At 35.8% G+C, this 18,374-nt stretch overlaps 1 protein-coding gene across 2 annotated transcripts in view; it reads left to right on the forward strand.

The window, feature by feature from the left end:
* The window catches only part of B4GALT5 (beta-1,4-galactosyltransferase 5), a 68,034-nt gene that overhangs the window by 33,857 nt on the left and 15,803 nt on the right, over window positions 1-18,374 (forward strand). The window contains exons 5-9 of one of the 2 annotated variants that reach the window (XM_081322859.1): window positions 285-401; window positions 1,797-1,984; window positions 2,158-2,280; window positions 3,316-3,417; window positions 11,568-14,612. In XM_081322859.1, coding sequence (XP_081178985.1) covers window positions 285-401; window positions 1,797-1,984; window positions 2,158-2,280; window positions 3,316-3,417; window positions 11,568-11,715 — 678 coding nt within the window. In that variant the 3' untranslated portion in view covers window positions 11,716-14,612. Of the gene's footprint in view, window positions 1-284; window positions 402-1,796; window positions 1,985-2,157; window positions 2,281-3,315; window positions 3,418-11,567; window positions 14,613-18,374 lie in introns of those variants that run through there. The other variant, XM_081322860.1, reaches the window with a different exon arrangement.

The raw sequence follows: 18,374 nt of genomic DNA on the forward strand, positions 1-18,374 counted from the left end.
GAATGCTGAAAACAATAATGCTATATACCATCTTGAATACTGAGCTGCTTGTGTGCTTAAATTTTTCTTTTGAAATGCTTTTTATAGAAGCTGCTGGCCTTATAATTCAAGGGTTTTTTTTAAAAAAAAATATTGGTAGCAGTTATATTGTAATACAGTGGCTCCCCTGGTTGGGAACCCCTTTTGTAATAGAAGAGAATATCTGTAGAGTAGCTTGGGAATGATATTGATAGCTTAGGTTGCTTGCAAGATCTTAGAAGAGCTAATGATCTTTCTCCTTGTAGGTGGCTATTCTTATTCCATTCCGCAATCGTTTTGAACATTTGCCAGTTCTCTTTAGACATCTTATTCCAATGCTGCAACATCAACGTTTGCAATTTGCATTTTATGTCATTGAGCAAGTAAGTTTGCATGTACTGTTTTTCTTTTCAAGGTTAATTTCTAGATTTGTGTTGACAAGTTTGTTTTGATAACAATTTCTTATCAAGTCAAATATTGAAGTAATTTTTTAATGAGGGCTGCCTGTTTCCCTAGCCAGAAACTTCTACCCATGCAGAGTGCAAATATAAAATATTCTTTCTGTTACTGGAACTGCTGGAGGAGGCCTCAGGAGAGAAATGAAATGATGTATACATTTCATTTTTTAGAAGCAAGGAGACCTTATTGCTTTATAAAACGTCTTCAAGGAAATGTTTCACTTGAACTTATAAAATGAAACTTTTAAGGATCTAATGATGGAGAAATGCTGATCTGTTGTATAATAGCAATAGCACTTAGACTTATATACCCTTCACAGTTCTTTACAGCCCTCTCTAAGCGGTTTACAGAGTCAACATATTGCCCCCAATAATCTGCATCCTCATTTTACCAACCTTGGAAGAGTGAAAGAGCTCATCAGGATCGAACTCTAGACTGTGGGCAGAGTTTGCCTGCAATACTGCATTCTAGCCACCAGGGCTCCAAAAATCCTATAAGAAAGATATACTCATAGGGTTTTGCTCAACAATATATCACTGATGCAATTTCAAGTCATGCAAATCTTCCAAGAGGGTGTGTGTGTTTTGTTTGTTGATTTGTAGTTAAAACCTAAGACTATCTAAATCAAAATTTTGGTACTTCCTAAGACATATAGTGACTCAATATACCCCAATAATTGGTTCAACTTTGTACGAAACTAAAGAGTGGTTAGTAGTTCCGCAAACAGATTTAAATGGCCACACTTCTCCTTGATGAAACTGTTACAGTGTTTGCATGTTTGCTTTTTTTTTCTTTTTTGGTACAATTTTTTATCACACATTTGTGTAAGATCCAACTAAGAAGTGAGATCCTTATGCTTGTATTCTTGTACAAACTAGGTTGGGCTATCACGGGACAATAGTGATATATAAATTTTGCTTTGCATTTATATTTTATGTGTTAATCAAATTCACCCTATATATCTATAGCATGACATCCCTAGGCACACGTTAAACTCCTATCTATCAAGAATTAGCCTGGCAATAGTGTGTGTCTGTTTTGGTATTTGTATTTAGGCTTTAGGGTGGTCCCTAACCCTCATATGTCTATTTATAGAGCTTAATCTGCTCGTATGTCAGAAATGGCAATCGAATGAAACACAAAATTTTCTTAGGCAAAATACGAAAGAAAAATCTTTGTGTCTTTGAAAAAGGAAACTTATATATTCTAAGATATAAAGCAACTAAGTGCACCTATTCATCCACTTCAAGTATTGGAACTCAGATTGTCGTATGAATGAAAGTAAATGTTATTTTTTATATATTGGGCTTGTCTTCTAGGCAGGGAATCAGCCCTTTAATCGTGCTATGCTCTTTAATGTTGGCTTTCGGGAAGCTATGAAGGACTTGGACTGGGACTGTTTGATCTTTCACGATGTGGACCATATACCTGAGAACAATCGTAACTATTATGGGTGTGGACAGATGCCAAGACACTTTGCTGCTAAGTTGGATAAGTACATGTATATGTAAGTAAGTGCAATTTCCTAGTAAGTTTAATGCTAAAAGAGAAAATTAATTAGAAGCAGATACTACTGTAACTAAAACTAATTGAGACATGCTACAACAACGTATTTGCTTTGACCACTAAAAACTATTCATTTCAAACTTGACTGACATTTTTATTTTCATATATCTGTAGCCTTCCATATGCTGAATTTTTTGGTGGAGTGAGTGGCTTGACTGTGGAACAGTTCAAAAAAATCAATGGCTTTGCAAATGCGTTCTGGGGCTGGGGTGGAGAGGATGACGACCTTTGGAACAGGTGCGTTGCATTGCTGGGGGTGGAGAGGATGGTTTGCATGTAAACTCCAATTGACAGGGCTCCATGATTTAGTTTCAGATTCTACAAGACTTGTGAACAAAAAGAATTGCAATATAAAATTAAAAAGGAGTGACTTTTGGAAAATTTGTATCCTTGGTTACGTCTTAGCAATACTCAACTGCCTGAAAGTCTCTCCTATTTTCTCTTTATGCTATTCAGCTCTGTTTTGGCAGCTGCCACTCTTACAAAATAACGTAAGATAATGTCCACCTCCACAGCCATGTCATTATCACTGATGTAAAGTTACTTTTCCTTCCCATCCTTGTTAATTTTAAATCAATTTAGTGTTATTTATTTATTTATCTATTTAGATTTATATACCGCCCTTTCCCGAAGGACTCAGGGCAGTTTACAGGGCATTTAAAAAACAGTCAATACAAACGTTAAAACAAATTAAAAGAGATTAAATAGAACCCTGAGAAAATTAAAACCCAGTTAAAATTAAAATTAAAAATATTCTCAGCCTGGGCCAAAGAGCTCGAAGAGCCAGGTCTTCAGGTCCCGGCGGAATGAACGGAGGTTGGGGGCAGTCCTAAGCTCTGCAGGCAGCTGGTTGTAAGTCGCCTAGATTTGCCTCCAGGCAAGATGGGTGGCATATGTTTAATAAATAATAATAAAAAAATCTATTTCATCTTCCACTTTTATAATTTAAGTTGACCCATGAAATTTATTTCCTGGGTACAGTTAATTTACTCTATTAGATAAGCAGATTTTACAAGTACATAACCATACTCGTTACAATTGTGCCCCATAGCTTCATAGTTATCAGTATATAAACAGCTTATTCCATTTTCTACCTGGAATATAATAATAGGCTACCACACAACTAATTCAAATGAAAATGTGTATAAATAAGCTAATTTAGGAGGTGTGTTGGGATGCTTATGAATAATGTCAATAATGATGTTTGCTCAAATGATTAGTGTTGGCAAATACTAAATTCAAAACAGTTTAATGACTCCATTTCTCCTTCAGGGTTCACTATGCAGGCTATTTGGTTACTCGGCCAGAAGGAGATACAGGGAGATACAAGTCAATTCCCCATCATCACAGAGGGGAAGTTCAGTTCTTAGGAAGGTAAGTAAAATGTTGTTATAAATATTTGTGCATATGCAGATTTCTTCATCAGTTTGAGTGGATGTCATTCTAAAAGCTAAAAGGTATGGTGAAGTTTTTTTTTTAAAATCCCATTTATATCCTGCCCTTCTCCGAAGACTCAGGGTGGCTTACAATCTAAGCACAAATCAAGTTCAACCATCTAAAACCTCCAGTGTATTTCTTAAACGATGTAGACAAACTATTGTATGCATTCACCAATTAGATGGTTGAACCCATTAAACAGTTCATCTTAAAAAAAATCCTGTGGATCTTTACTTTGCAACCCCAAATCTTTTCTTTTTTCTTTTCTTTCTTTATGACTTCTGATCATCTGACTATATTTCTAGTTTAAGATGATTCTAAGATAGAACTAACTTGCTATCTCTGCATAAAAATATATGTATTTGTGGAATAGGTAATAATGGTAGTTCAGATTATCTTATGTAACAAACTAATTCAGGACTCCTTGTTTTTCCACTCAATACATACAGTATTTGTCCCCAGCAGCTTCCTAACGATTGTAAGCCTTGCCAAATGTTGAGATGTTTCTAATGGAAAAGCACAAACATGGATTATTCTCAGACAGATTTCAGCAAAATGTTAAGATCCTTTTTCTATTTTGTTGGCAAACATAATGTCTTTGTAACCTCTGCTTTCAAGGATATGCATGTAGTCTCTGACTTATAATCAGAAGTTTTGTTGCTAAGTGATGCATTTGTTAAGTGAATTCCACCTGATTTTACAACCTTTTTGCAATAGTCATTAAGCAAATCACATGAAAATTAAGCAAATCCAGATTTGGTTATGAAAACCCCCCTGGAATGGTTGCAAGTACACAATAGTTGTCAAATGCCTGGATTTTGATCGTGTAATTATGTGGACACTGCAACTGTTGTATATGTTAGGACCAATCATATGTCTTTCTTTTTAGTGCTCTCATAACTTCAAATGATCTTTAAATGAAAGGTCATAAGACATGGAGTACTTGTAGCCCACATATTTTCCCATCCCAACTACAGTTCTGGCTTCAAGTTATAGTCTTGACCATTGGGAGGATACTATTTACTTCCCACTGAAATAGGCTGCAAGATGATGCCATAGCTTTATCTTCTTTATCTTCATTTACATATGGCTGTATGACAAGTTTGTGCTCATAGAAAATTTTGTGTCAAGATCTCTCATGCAGATCAGTATTGATTTGTAATAACCTTGAAAATAAATTGAAATGACATCCTTGGTACTGAATATTGTATCTTTTAGAGTGGCCTTTGTATGTATCAAGCATATAGAGATATTTATAGGCCTGTTTTAATGTAAAATACAAATTTCATATTGCAGTGTATATTCCAAGTAATAGTATTCTGAAACACAAAATGAGTTTATAGTATACAGTGTTCTGCTTTCCAATCTCTCCTCTCCAGTCAATCATTTCATTTTTGAGATGATATTTCTTCCTGCTTTTTCTCTTAGCTTTCACAATGCTGTTGAAGTTACCACTTAACTGAGAACTAGAGCAACTATAATTTGGAGGTTTTCTCTCTAGCTTCAAGTGTTTGTGGGACATTGATGCTTGTGCAGAAAGGAAAGCAAAAGATAGCTCAATACCCCAAGCTGGTTTAGTTAAAAAAGTTACTATTTTGGGTCAAAGCCTATTTTAGGGTTCATTAAGTCATGAATAACTACTTTAACTAAACCTTAAACATTTAAACAGTTTTTAAAGGAAAATTTCTAGAGTACCATATTTAGGGGAAACTTGCTTTCAAAAGCAACTTTTTAAAATGCTTTCCCCTGTGGATTACAGTTGTTGCTTTCTTGTTTTAGAAGTAATCATTTTTAGTTGTTTAGTTGATTTATTCAAAGCTCCTGTATTCTCACACTGTCTCTTCTCTTCCCCCCCCCCCACATTCCTTGTGCTATTATGAAATGGTTACCTGTTTTAGTTCCAGCAGCTAGGAAGTCCAAAGGAGAAATTTAGACTGTAATTTTCAAGAGATAGAATATTAATTGGTTTGATTGACAAGGAGTTCACTAAAGGGACTTCTATCCCAGCAACATATTTCTCTTTGCTCTTACTGAAGGGGAGATGGAGGGGAAAATTGCACCTTCAGGAATTATGGGATTATGAACATATATGTGATATACATGTCATTACCTGTTTTTGTTCTTCTGGTTACACTTTGCTAGTGGAGAATATATGCTGACAGAGGTTATAGCTCTATGGTGAAAGGGTGACATTTATGCCATATCTAAACAGGGTGCAGCTAGAGATCTCTGGTATGCAATATATTGTTGCTTCAGGATATGGAACAAGAACTATGCACATGCACGTGTGTATGCAATGTGTAATACGTACACATGAACATGCTCCCAATTATATATTTGAGAAGAGAGAGTTCTCAGCTTGAGGATCTCAAACTTCAACAAGCAGTAAATGTATAAAAAGGTCACTGTGACTGTATATAAAAGCATCAAATGTTATAGAATAAAAAGGACTATATCAGCATATCAGGAATTCTTTTGTAACAACTTATGTGTGACTTGGAAGACCATTTAGTGTTGTAGTTTCTGTATTTTAGTGTAAGATTTCTTATACATTCAGGGTCATTTTTCAGCACATTTTTATCTTGCTTTGTTCATTGCTGTCGAATTGGACCACTGATAACTATATCCTCTTACAAAAGCACCTGCTTATATTCCTTTTGCTTCATAATATTTTGAACTGAAATCTCTGTCCTGCCATCTAGTATTGTTGTAACTCATTTGTGTGGACATGCTCTTTGTAGGAAGTGTAAATGATAGAAAAGATGAATACAGAATTATTCAGTACAAGACAGAAGGCTTAATTTTCTATAACAGAACCTCAAAATAGATAGTATCATCCATAAATAGAGAATTAAAAGGGAAGATATCTTCCTTCAGTTCCTTTACTGACTTATGGTCTTAAAAGCATTGATATTTTTAATCACTTAATCATACAAATTACAATCATGTCCTTTATTTCTGCTTTACATTGCTGGATTCATATGTCAAGATAGACTATTTTAAAATAGTTATATGTTAATCAGTGTGATTAATGTATAGTTCAGTGTGTCACATGAACTCAGAAAGCTGTCTTAACTGTGATTCATTCAGTTATATCTTGCAAACATATGGGTCAGTTTTTTCTTGGGAAAATGTATTGCTTGGATTTTACATCACAAAAACCCTCTATTTAATGATCAGTTGTTGCATAAACCATAGTTAGCAGACTCACACAGCATTAAGCCACATTACAGTTTTATGCAATGTATAAACCCAATTGATTGAACTATTAAATGATTGCATGAAAAATAAGAATAAATAAGAACTGTATTAAAGCTCTTAATTAATTATTTGTGCTCCAGTCTTTCTCATGAATGTAAGAAAATGAAAGTGTCAGAAAAAGAGTTTTCATTCTTATGTATATTTATAAAATGTCTGAAATCTTTATAAAGGACGAATTTTATCAAACAGAATGATTTTTTGAATCCATGTTCAGAAGTGAGTCCCGTTCATTGAGCATGCTATCTATCTATCTATTTATTTATTTGTTTGTTTCTTTGTTTGTTTGTTTGTTTGTTGAATTTATATACCGCCCTATTCCCAAAGGACTCGGGGTAGTTCACAGGGCAAGTTAAAAACAATACAAAAGAGAGAATAAAATAAAATAATATAAATACAGCCCACAATTAAGATAACATTAAAAATTAAAATTTTTAGGAGCCTTGGTGGAGCAGTGGGCTAATGCCTCCTTAAGTAACACCAGCTGCCTGCAATTAGTGCAGGTTCGCATCCCACCAGGCTCAAGGTTGACTCAGCCTTCCATCCTTCCGAGGTAGGTAAAATGAGGACCCAGATTGTTGGGGGCAATTAAGCTGACTTTGTAATAATGCCACTTGGGGTGTGTGTGAAAGCCCTAATAAGCAGGCATATACATAGAATGAAGGCTACTGCTAAGCTTGTAAGCCGCCCTGAGTCTTCGGAGAAGGGCGGGATATAAATGGAATTAAAATTAAAAAAATAAAAATAAAAAATAAAATTAATTTTATTTTATTTTATTTTATTAATATAATTTAAAATCCCTCAGTCTAGGCCAGACAATTCAAACAACCAAGTTTTTAAGTCTCGGTGAAACGAGCGAAGGTCGGGGGCAGTCCGAAGCTCCATCGGCAGTTCGTTCCAAAGGGCGGGCGCACTCACAGAGAACGCCCTCCCCCTGGGAATCACCCGCCGGCAATCTAACCGGCGGAACCCTAAGGAGGCCCTCCCTGTGGGTGCGCACAGGACGATGGGAAGCTGATGCTGGCAGCAGGTGCTCCCTAAGGTAATCTGGACCCATGCCATTATATAGTACCAGGGTACTATAATATATCTTTCATTATATAAAATGAAAATGGATTTTTTTACGATTCAAGATGAGACTTATGGAGAAGGAAAATGGATGCAATAGTTTTGCTTCTCATCAGAATTGGTCAGAGCAGATCTTGGGCAACATGTTGAAATTTATACTTTGGTTGACCAATATTAGAAAATTCAAGGAAGTGTAAGAAAAGTACTGGACAATTTGGACTTCCAGTTCCTGCAAGCAGCGAGGCAGTTGAGGGATTCGGGACGCCGAGCCCTCCAGCTAAGTTTCTTCCTGTTTGGGGACCCTAAATGGGCCAGAAGCCAGCCCGGAGAGGTGGCAATGAAGGAAGGAAGTCCCAGGGACCTAGGAAAGACGGCAGTCTCCCCGATTGGTCCAGGAGAAGCCTTCCAGAAACCAACAGGAGAAAGGCTAGCTAACTCCATAGTCTAGCTCCAGCTACAAGCAACAGAAGTCAAAAGCTCTACTTTAAGCTGATTGTAAACAGCGTGTTTGAATTTGGGTAAGAATATTGATTTTCTCTATCCTACCTACTTTCCTGAAGAGGAGAAACTCCCAAGAAGCAAAAAAACAAACCTCCAAGAGTGAGGAAGGGAGAGGTCATCGTGGAAAATCAGATTTATAGAAAGCACTTACCAATAAATAATGAATACTTCACAAGAGGAAATATATGATAAGCTGCAACTAATTCAAAGGACAATGATCTCCAACTACAAAGAAATACAGAATAACTTTGAAAGTATAAGTCAACTTATCTCCAATTTAATTTTATTCCAAAAGAGCCCTCAGGAAAATATAGCAGAGAGGGAACAGACAAAACAGATGACTGAACATAAATCCAAGCATAGAGACTTAAAGATGGAATTCTACAAAACAAAGAAGTATGATTCAATTCAAGTGGAATTTTTTTTAAAGAAATACTAGATTTGGAAAAGACAACTTACATTTCAACACTACAAAGCAAATTTGAGGACAAGAAAAAAGACTGAAAAAAACTTTCTACAGAGATATTAGGGAAAACCCCAGAACTGGAGAGACAAAAAGTGACGAGGAGTGGAGAGAAAAGGAAGAAGAAAGATTCCTAATAAAAAGGAGTGGGCAATTGCCCATAACAAAGATATTGATTTACTTTCTATATCTACAGCAACACTTATGATCATACGTAAAAACCTTTTGATTCAGCAAAGTACATTGATTAAGAAAGATACTGAGCAAAGAAAAAAAGATTAAGATGGAAACTAAGAAAATAGATGATAGGACCTATCAGAGAGAATACTTAAAAAAGAAACATTTGTTTTAATATGGTTAAAGAAATAGAAAAACTTTGGAATATACCACTCTAAGAGGGATGAATTCTCTAAATAATATAATATGCTTCTTTTCTGTAAAAAAAAAAAAGCTGAAACAACTTAAGTAAAGGAAATGTTTTACATCAGACATGTCAAACTCGTGATGTCATGCAACGTATCGGAGCCTTTTCGCCATTGCCGGCAATGGGGTAGGCGTGGCTTTTGGATGACACCCAAAACCCAAAAGTTTGACACCCCCGTTTTAGATACTTAAATGTGACTGAATTTAAGAAAAGTATAAAAAAATGTTTTGAATCAGAGTTAAGGGATTAGATGACTAGACCCAGGGCTTTTTTTGTCATAGAACGCTCAGAACGGAGTTCCGGCACCTTTTTTGGATGGAACCTTGTAGGATAGGCAAGGCGGGTTGTATGACATCTGTGAGTTCTGGCACCTTTTTCTTTTACAAAAAAAGCACTGACTAAACCTATTAAATGGAACGTTTAAAGATTAAATATATTCTTAACTATGGTTAAAAAGAATAAGAAATTGTGCAAACAAATATATTATTAACCTAGGAGGGATATATACCGTATTTTTCGGACCATAAGACGCACCGGACCATAAGACGCACCCAGTTTTTAGAGCAGGAAAACGAAAAAAAATTCTTTCTCCTTCTCTCTCTCTTCCTCTCTTTCTCTCTCTCTCTCTCTTTCTCTCCCTCCCTCTCCCATTGTCCCTTCCTTCCTTCCTTCCTTCCCTCCCTCTTTGTCCTTCCCTTTCTGCATTAGAGCAGTACCCGCGGAGGCAGCCCTGCAGCCCGGCTTTCTCTTGCAGAAAGCAAGCTGAAACGGAGTGAGGGAGATTGCCAGAAATGCGAATCGGCTGATCTCGCGCTCCTGCAAACTCCCTCGCTCGGTTTCAGCTTCCCTTGCTACAAGAGAAAGCAGGCTGAAACGGAGTGAGGGAGATTGCCAGAAATGCGAATCGGCCGATCTCGCGCTTCTGCAAACTCCCTCGCTTGGTTTCAGCTTCCCTTGCTACAAGAGAAAGCAGGCTGAAACGAGGCAGATTGCAGCAGCGTGAGATCAGCCGATTCTCATTCCAGGCAATCTCCCTCACTCCGTTTCAGCCTGCTTTCTCTTGTAGCAAGGGAAGCTGAAACCGAGCGAGGGAAAGTGCAGGAGCGTGAGATCGGCGTTTCTCAGCACGTGCCGATTCGTGCTCCTGGCAATCTCCCTTGCTTTCCACTTGCGGAGGTTGGGGCTGGCCATACGGATCACCTTCGGACCATAAGACGCACCCTCGTTTTCCCCCCCCACTTTTGGGGAAAAAAGTGCGTCTTATAGTCCAAAAAATACGGTATTTTAAGTAGTATGTTATTTCTTATGTTTCTTTGCTTTTGCTTTCTTTTCTTCTTTTTTTTTGTTTTTTTCTTCTCTCTTTTCAGTGTTTTATCTACTTCTTAAGAAATGTAAAAGTATGAGATGGCTTATATGGAAAAAATAGAATTAAATTTGAGAAAATTTTCACTGGTAAGAATATCTAGAATTTGGTGGGAGAAATAAACTAAAATAAGGGTTGTAACAGGATTTATGATAAAGCAACCAAATTGACTGAAAAGAATTATTATACAAATATGATTATTATTTTTAGGAATATTGGAAAAAATATACTCAGTTGTTATTTATCAAACAATGAATTTTATTAACTCAATGTTTGCAAAAAAGGATGTCTTGGGGAAAGAGGAAGTCAATTAAAATTAATATATGAAATATAGATTATAGAAATTAACTGTTAAGGATTGTTTTACAAATGTAACCCAGACAACACACTGTTTACCAACTTTTGAGTGATTTATGTTTTGTTAAAAAAATCAATAAAGTTTATTGACTAAAAAAATAAAGAAAAGAACTGGACAATTTAAAACAGGAAAGCTTCTTTTATTGTTTGTAATGTATAATGCTTTAGTTTTTGTCTGTATTTTGGTGTTGCTTACATATATTTTCTTTGCAATATTTATTTATCAGGATCAGAGCATTTCAGTACAAATCCATTATACTAGTTTAGATATCTAGTTCTGAGGCATGATTGTGTTCATATAATGTTCCTACCCATGGTTAATTTATTCATAGTTTTCTCAGTTAATCCAGTTATCTCTGTTCATACTGTAAGTACATATTTATGTACTGTGTATATAAACAAATGCAAATACAAAATGAAGCTACAAGTGGGATGTAAAGTTTTGGAATCAGGGTGAATCTGTATTCTGGCTACAAAGTCATACCTTTTAAAGTGGACATCAATGGACTTTTGATGCCTGTAGGCTACACTTGGATATTTCTAATAAATTAAGAAACTATTGATATTCAAAATGTGTATCCATATTAATAGTCTTTTATGTTGTATGTTGGAAAATACTGGTTTTAATGTTTTCTTTCTTTTTTTTCCAATAGATATGCACTGCTGAGGAAGTCCAAAGAGAGGCAAGAATTGGATGGCCTCAATAATTTGAACTATTTTCCAAATATTACATATGATTCTTTGTATAAAAACATAACTGTCAATCTATCACCAGAGCTGGCTCTGGTGAGTGAATACTAAGAGAATATGAGAAGAGAATGTCAAGAGATGGTTTTATAGATGTTGCCTGGACAAGAATAATCTTGTATCTAATGAAGGATCACAGTATTTTGAAGAATAATTTTCAAAAATACGCACAGAGATCATCAGACTAGACATATTCACACTGTCAGTGAGTTTGGACTTGACTTGCTTTTTGATTTCTTTTTAAAAAGAACAATGGTGTGATCTGCTGCTTTTGTCCCAGCATTCCATTTCTAAGCAATCTCCAGTAAGAAATAGAGATTGAATGTACTTTCCTGCTGATAAAACCAGTTTGGCTAAAAAAAAAAAAGTCTTGGATTCTTGACTTAGGGTGCTGGAAGCTATCCTGTAAGTTATGACCATTATTGGAGATGAGCTGCAATCTTAACAGTGACGCCATTCTTTTGCATTTGTGTTTGCATTGGTTTTCTAATTGACTTGCTTGAAGGAATATATATATACACACACACACACACAATCACTTCTTAAAGAAGTATAGATGTAGATAAGCTGTATAAATTGCTTTCCTTTATTTTTTTAAAAACACAGTTCAAAACTGAAGCTGAAGGTTTACAACTTAGCATAACTACAAGCACTTCAGTACATCAGGATGACACTCATGCAAGTAATTCTCTTCAGGGCTATTTAAGCAGTTATTAGTGGGATTGAGGCTGTCATTTCATTGGTTATTTTGGAACCAATACCAGTGTTTATTGGAGAAGGAGGAATCTGGCATTGATTTTTATTCATGAAAGTGCGAAGGCCAATTGCATTTTGGGGAATTGCATAGCCTTTCTGGGTTGTTGATTTTTTTTTGTTGTTGACCCACTGCATATTCCAAACAGACAGCAGAACATCAGAGAAAATATCTGTTTCATCTTTGTAAGGGACAAAAAGTCTCCAGAGAGTTAACCAAGTTTCCACTTTGTTTCGTTAAAGTTTGCAAATCATTCAGTCTGTTGGAAAAGTCTATACTGATTTCTGTAACTTTAATTGGGGGGGAATATGAATAATATTTTGATATATTTATTGTGTAAATGAAACTGAACTAATATAGACTAAAACTGTAGGTTGAAGTTCTTGGGTATGATTATTAACCAGAGAAAACATTGCACAAGTACAAGTACTGGGATAAATGTATCCAGACTCCAACTCTTAATTAAAAGAATGAAGGGCATTGATACTAGTTTTTAAAAAAATGTGAATATCAGGCAGAATTGGTTGGTCCATAATCTCTCTCTAGTTTTTGTTTTAACCTACCATAATAGGTTTGTGCCTTTGTTTTGTTTTGTTTTTCTGGTTTAAAGCCAGTCCCATCTGTTTATATAGCATGTACAGACTTTTTTAAACCGGGGTATTTACTCTGGTAAAACAAATTGTTCTTTAATATATATTTATAGACAGAGTTTAATGTGAAAAGTACTTTAATCTCTTTGATTGCATTGTTGCCTTCAGTTGCTTTCACTTGTATAGGTGTTTTTTTTAGATGTTGGGTTTGGTACATATATGACCCCCCCATAGACAACTATTGTGGAGGTGATTAACCAGACCTATTTTCTTGAATCTTGAGAGTTATGAAGGGGTGAGTGTGTGTTTGTGTACGTGAGAGAAAGCGTGCATGTGTGCATCTTATCGGCTGATAATGAAAGTGCAGTTGGTCTGTTCTTGAATTTGCTGATAAGTAGGCTTTAAAATGTTTCATAATAAAACCTTTATGGTTGCTGCAGAGGTAATAACTTAGCTTTTATTCTTTTAATGACACATGAAGCAATAAAGACTACAGTTTGATAATTTTCAGTTGTGAATAATTCATATGTATTTTTTTCTTTTCTTTTTTTAAACTTGGAAGTCTAGTAGAAATTAACATTTTATTTAATGGTGCTTCAGTTGAAAATGTGTTTCAATCTGTCTTAATTCACCTTGACATTTCCAAACAGCTATTTGGCAGTGATGCCCTCACACACACACACACACACACACACACACACACACACACACTTTAAAAATAGATTATGCATCCTTCTACTACACCCTCTAAATTACCTCTGCTAAGAAATGCACTTGTTGAAGATTGGTGTGAAAGAGTCAGTTTCACTTCTTAATAGTTCTGGATTGATCCCCCCCCCCAAAAAAAATATTTTCTTGTCCTTCCTTTAAAAGTGTGGAATATCTTTTAAATGTACACTGTTGCTCTTATCAGATACAGTAAATCAGCTATTGTATGGTAAATGTAATTGTTGGAAACATAACTGTCAAGCTCATGCGTTGTTATGGTGTTTTTAAAAATCATTTAAAATGTGTACATTAATAGCTGAAATTTCAACAGAGTTTTCCTCATTTCCATCAGCACTGTCAGCTAATATTGTATGTTTTATATGAGCCATGTGGATCTTTATTTGCTAGAACCTCTTCTTTTTGTAAAAACTGTTTTGTAATCAATTTAACATCTGAGCAACCACTGTGCATTGCCAAACATCTACTGTCAAAGATAGAATTGAATCATAGGTAATTTCTTTCTTTCTGTTGTTTTGAGCTGCTCTGTTTTCTGTGAAGCTCCAGGGGTATATTTTTGCACTGAAATCTAGTGTTAAAACACAATTTTCAACAAAGCAATTCATTGTATCATTGCATTTATTCACCTGTGTGTTTGTACATTTTTGTATTTGTTAACTTATGAGTGATTTTTTTCAGTAAAAAGAATACATATTCAAGAACCAAGAAATGGTAATGATGTTGCTTTATTAATGAGTTACTAACGTGCAATTCAGTGGCTTGAAGAGCCAAATTTATAGGTATGCCTAAGGCACAATTGGATTATTTTTACAACTTAAAAAAGATAATGTTTTTAGATAGTTAATTATTTGACTCAGTTTCCTTTTCATTACAAAAATCAACACATGAACTTTATTAAACATATTCATATTTTATTTATTTATTTATTTTATTAAATTTATATACCGCCCTATTCCCGGAGGACTCAGGGCAGTGTACAGGGAGGATTAAAACAAACATACAAAAATTAAAATCAGATTAAGAAAATTAATTAAATGAAGTCCCTGAAATTTAAAACTAAAACCCAATAAAAATTAAAACCCCTCAGCCTGGGCCAGACAGCTCAAAGAGCCAGGTTTTCAGGTCCCTGCGAAATGAGCGAAGGTCGGGGGCAGTCCTAAGTTCCATGGGGAGTTGGTTCCATAGGGCTGGCGCGCCCACAGAGAACGCTCTTCCCCTGGGAATAACCCGCCGGCATTCCTTAACCGGCGGTATCCTGAGAAGGATAACTTTCAAATTTCAGCTTTTAAATAAAAAATTGCTTCATTTTTTAAAAATTACACATTGTTCAGACAAGCTTTTAGATAATTTCAGTAGAATGTATGAAATAGAAAAGGCTTTTACTATTTCCTGAAGTTTAATTTATCAATGATTATTGTCCTTGCCTATCTATCTATCTATCTATCTATCTATCTATCTATCTATCTATTTATTTATTTCGATTTATATACCACCCTTTTCCCGAGGGACTCAGGGCAGTTTACAGGGCAAATTAAAACAGTACAATATATACAGTTGTGACAATTTACAGCCTGCAGATAGCCTTGGGTTAGGCTGAAACAGGAAAGAAAATTTAACTAGCAAGGTATTCAAAAGACTTGACAAATACTTAACACATATATCTCCCTTGCTTCCTAGCTAATAAAGAGAGAAGAGCCTGTGGCCTAGGGGTTAAAACAACTGCCTAATATATAATTAGTCCAGGTTCGAATCTCAAATAAAGGGTATGACTGACTGATGAAAACAAAATAAGTTCGAAATGGCCATATCAGCTTCCCTAATTCTTTATTAGCAATTTGAATAATTTACACACACACACACACACACACACACACACACACATATATATGTATACACATACACATATAGATATACACACATATACATATATACACATATATACATATACATATGTGTGTATATGTATATATATACATGTATGTATGTATATATGTGTGTGTGTGTGTGTATACACACACACCTTCACAGTGCTTTACACCTTTACAGTGCTTTACAGACCTCTAAGTGATTTTACAGATTGCAGATCGGCATATTGCTCCCAACAATCTGGGTCCTCATTTTACCGACTTCGGAAGGATGGAATGGTGGGTCAACCTTGAGCTGGTGAAGACTGAACCCCTAGCAGTCAGCAGAATTAGCCTGCAATACTGCATTCTAACCACTGCACCACCACAGCTTACTTGACTTCCTGCATTAAGTTTTTTATTCTTAATGTTTGTACCCCACATTCTGAGTATTTATATAAAGGCATTTGAAATCCTTGTGACTTGGTGTGCTCCTTCCTGTATTTACATCCTTGTTATTGATTGTCGACACATCCTGCATACTTCTTTCAGTTCCAGTCTCAGTACCAATTCAGTTTAAAGTCTCTGGATCAGGTTAGCAAAGCACTTTCTAAATACCTTCTGTCCAATTCTTGTGAGATGCAACCTGTCCCCTGCCAGGAGTCTCGTGTCTTGTTTTCTTATTAAAATCTAAACCATTTCTGTTGGCCTCTTCTGTATAGCCAGATGTTTCCAGGCTTACGCTTATTGAGCCACATCCTAGGATGGATGGGAGGGAGGGAGGAAAGGGAAGGAAGGAAGGAAGGAAATACCATCTGTGTCCCAGCTCTTTCACCTTTCTGCCATTACCCTTAGACCAGAGGATATTTTATCAATGGACTTTCTCTTGCCTGATTGATCACCAGAGAGAATCTAGCACCTGTTTCTTTCAATAGGGGGGGGGGTTCTGATTATTACCACCTGTCGCTTCTTAAAGTAGAGGCACGAATCCTTGAAATTTATTTTTAAACTTTGATTTAATTTGCTCTGGACTGCCTATTCCAAAATGACTCTGGCTTACAATTTAAACATAAAAATAGAGGAAAAATCTGAAGTGTCTAGACAATAATAACCCATGGGTTAAAAAAAAAACAACCACCACCTAACAGAGCTCCATGGCCACCTGCCTCAAGGCCTGGGAGAAAAACTATGTTTTTAACAACTTCTGGAACATCATTTGGATGGATCTTTAGGGGAGATAATGTTCTAGAGTGCAAATACCATAACAAATATGGTAAAATTTCTGAGTTGGGTAGAAAGTGTTAAATTGAAGGAACACGGAGGACACCAACTCTGCCTAATCTTACTGGACAGGCAGAAACCATGGGAGACAGGCAGTCCTTCAAATAACTTGGCCTATACTCATCCACTTGGACATCTTAGTGTTTGAGGTTTGTGGCTTCTCTTCATCCAGGAATTCAGAAAACTAATCAATGGTGAGACTCCATTTTGAAGCCCTTGGGATACTAAAAGATTTTTATGGATTTGGATGTTCTCATGTTGCAGTTTTGCAATCACTTCCTGTATCTAATTTAAGAATTTCCCATCTTCCCTCCTAAGCATAAGTCCCTTCACCTTCTCTTCCAGGACATACATCCTGAACCTGTGCAATACATCCTGTACTGTGTATAGTTCTTGTCATCTTCAGTATAAAAAACATGACACATCCCCTGCAGTTACAAGAAATAACAAAAAAGCACTTTCTCCTTGGCTTCCCCTTCCAAAGACCTATTTGTAGTCATCCCATTTGCTCACTTACTGATTAATAATTTTGGTTGTTGCTTAGCAATGTGATACAATCAGTTTGTTGCTTGATTTCTGGTGATTCCACGGGTAAGCCCATGCAATTTATTGACAACAGTATGGAAAAAAGTTTCCTATATTTTCAGTTTAGCTGTGTAATCCTAGTCTAGTGTTGCCAGGTAGATGCCCATTCAAATATTAATCAAGTCTTACTTGGTTAATTTTGGAGACAGTTGGAAGGAGATTCAAAACATATATAGATCTAAAACTAGCATTAATCATAAAGTTTTGACTAAAGTTTTTTTGTCATGAGAATTAGCCATCTGTTCAAGAAATCTCAGAAACACTTTTATGTCTACAGTCCTCATGTACATGATTATTTTATTTTTAATATTTGAGAAGTAATGGTGGTAGTTAATGCCAGGTTTTCCTGATTCTCATTGTTCACAGGGCGTTTTCTTCTATCTCCTTGAAAAGTGATTTGGGAGCAAATTAGCATTGATTTGAATGTAGAATTATCCTTTGCGCTACCTTTATTGAAGAGGGCTTTTATTAAAATCACTAACACATTGAAGCTTTTTTTAGAATATGGCAAATATTGTCAAACTGAAGAACTTACAATATGTAAAGGAACAGAGGTTGAAATTTCACAATTGCCTAATGCTTACCTCAGTGCTATCATTTTACACTTGACAAGGAAGGAGGAGGAGGAATAATGAATTCAGGGCAGCGTAAAGCAAGCCACAATCTCAAATACTCAACTTACAACCTTTTATTTAGTGACCATTCAAAGTCATAATGGCATTGAAAACTGAGTTATGACCACTTTTAACACGACCGTTGCAGCATCCCCATGGTCTCATGATCAGAATTCAGATGCTTGACAACTGACTCCTGTTTATGACAATTACAGTGTCCCAGCGTTATGCAATTCCCTTTCATGATCTGACAAGCAAAGGCAGCGAGGAAGCCAGATTCACTTAACAGCTGTGTTACTTAACAGTGATTCGTTTAAGA

Source organism: Vipera berus, assembly GCF_964194415.1.
Source record: "Vipera berus genome assembly, chromosome: 3".
NCBI lineage: Eukaryota > Metazoa > Chordata > Lepidosauria > Squamata > Viperidae > Vipera > Vipera berus.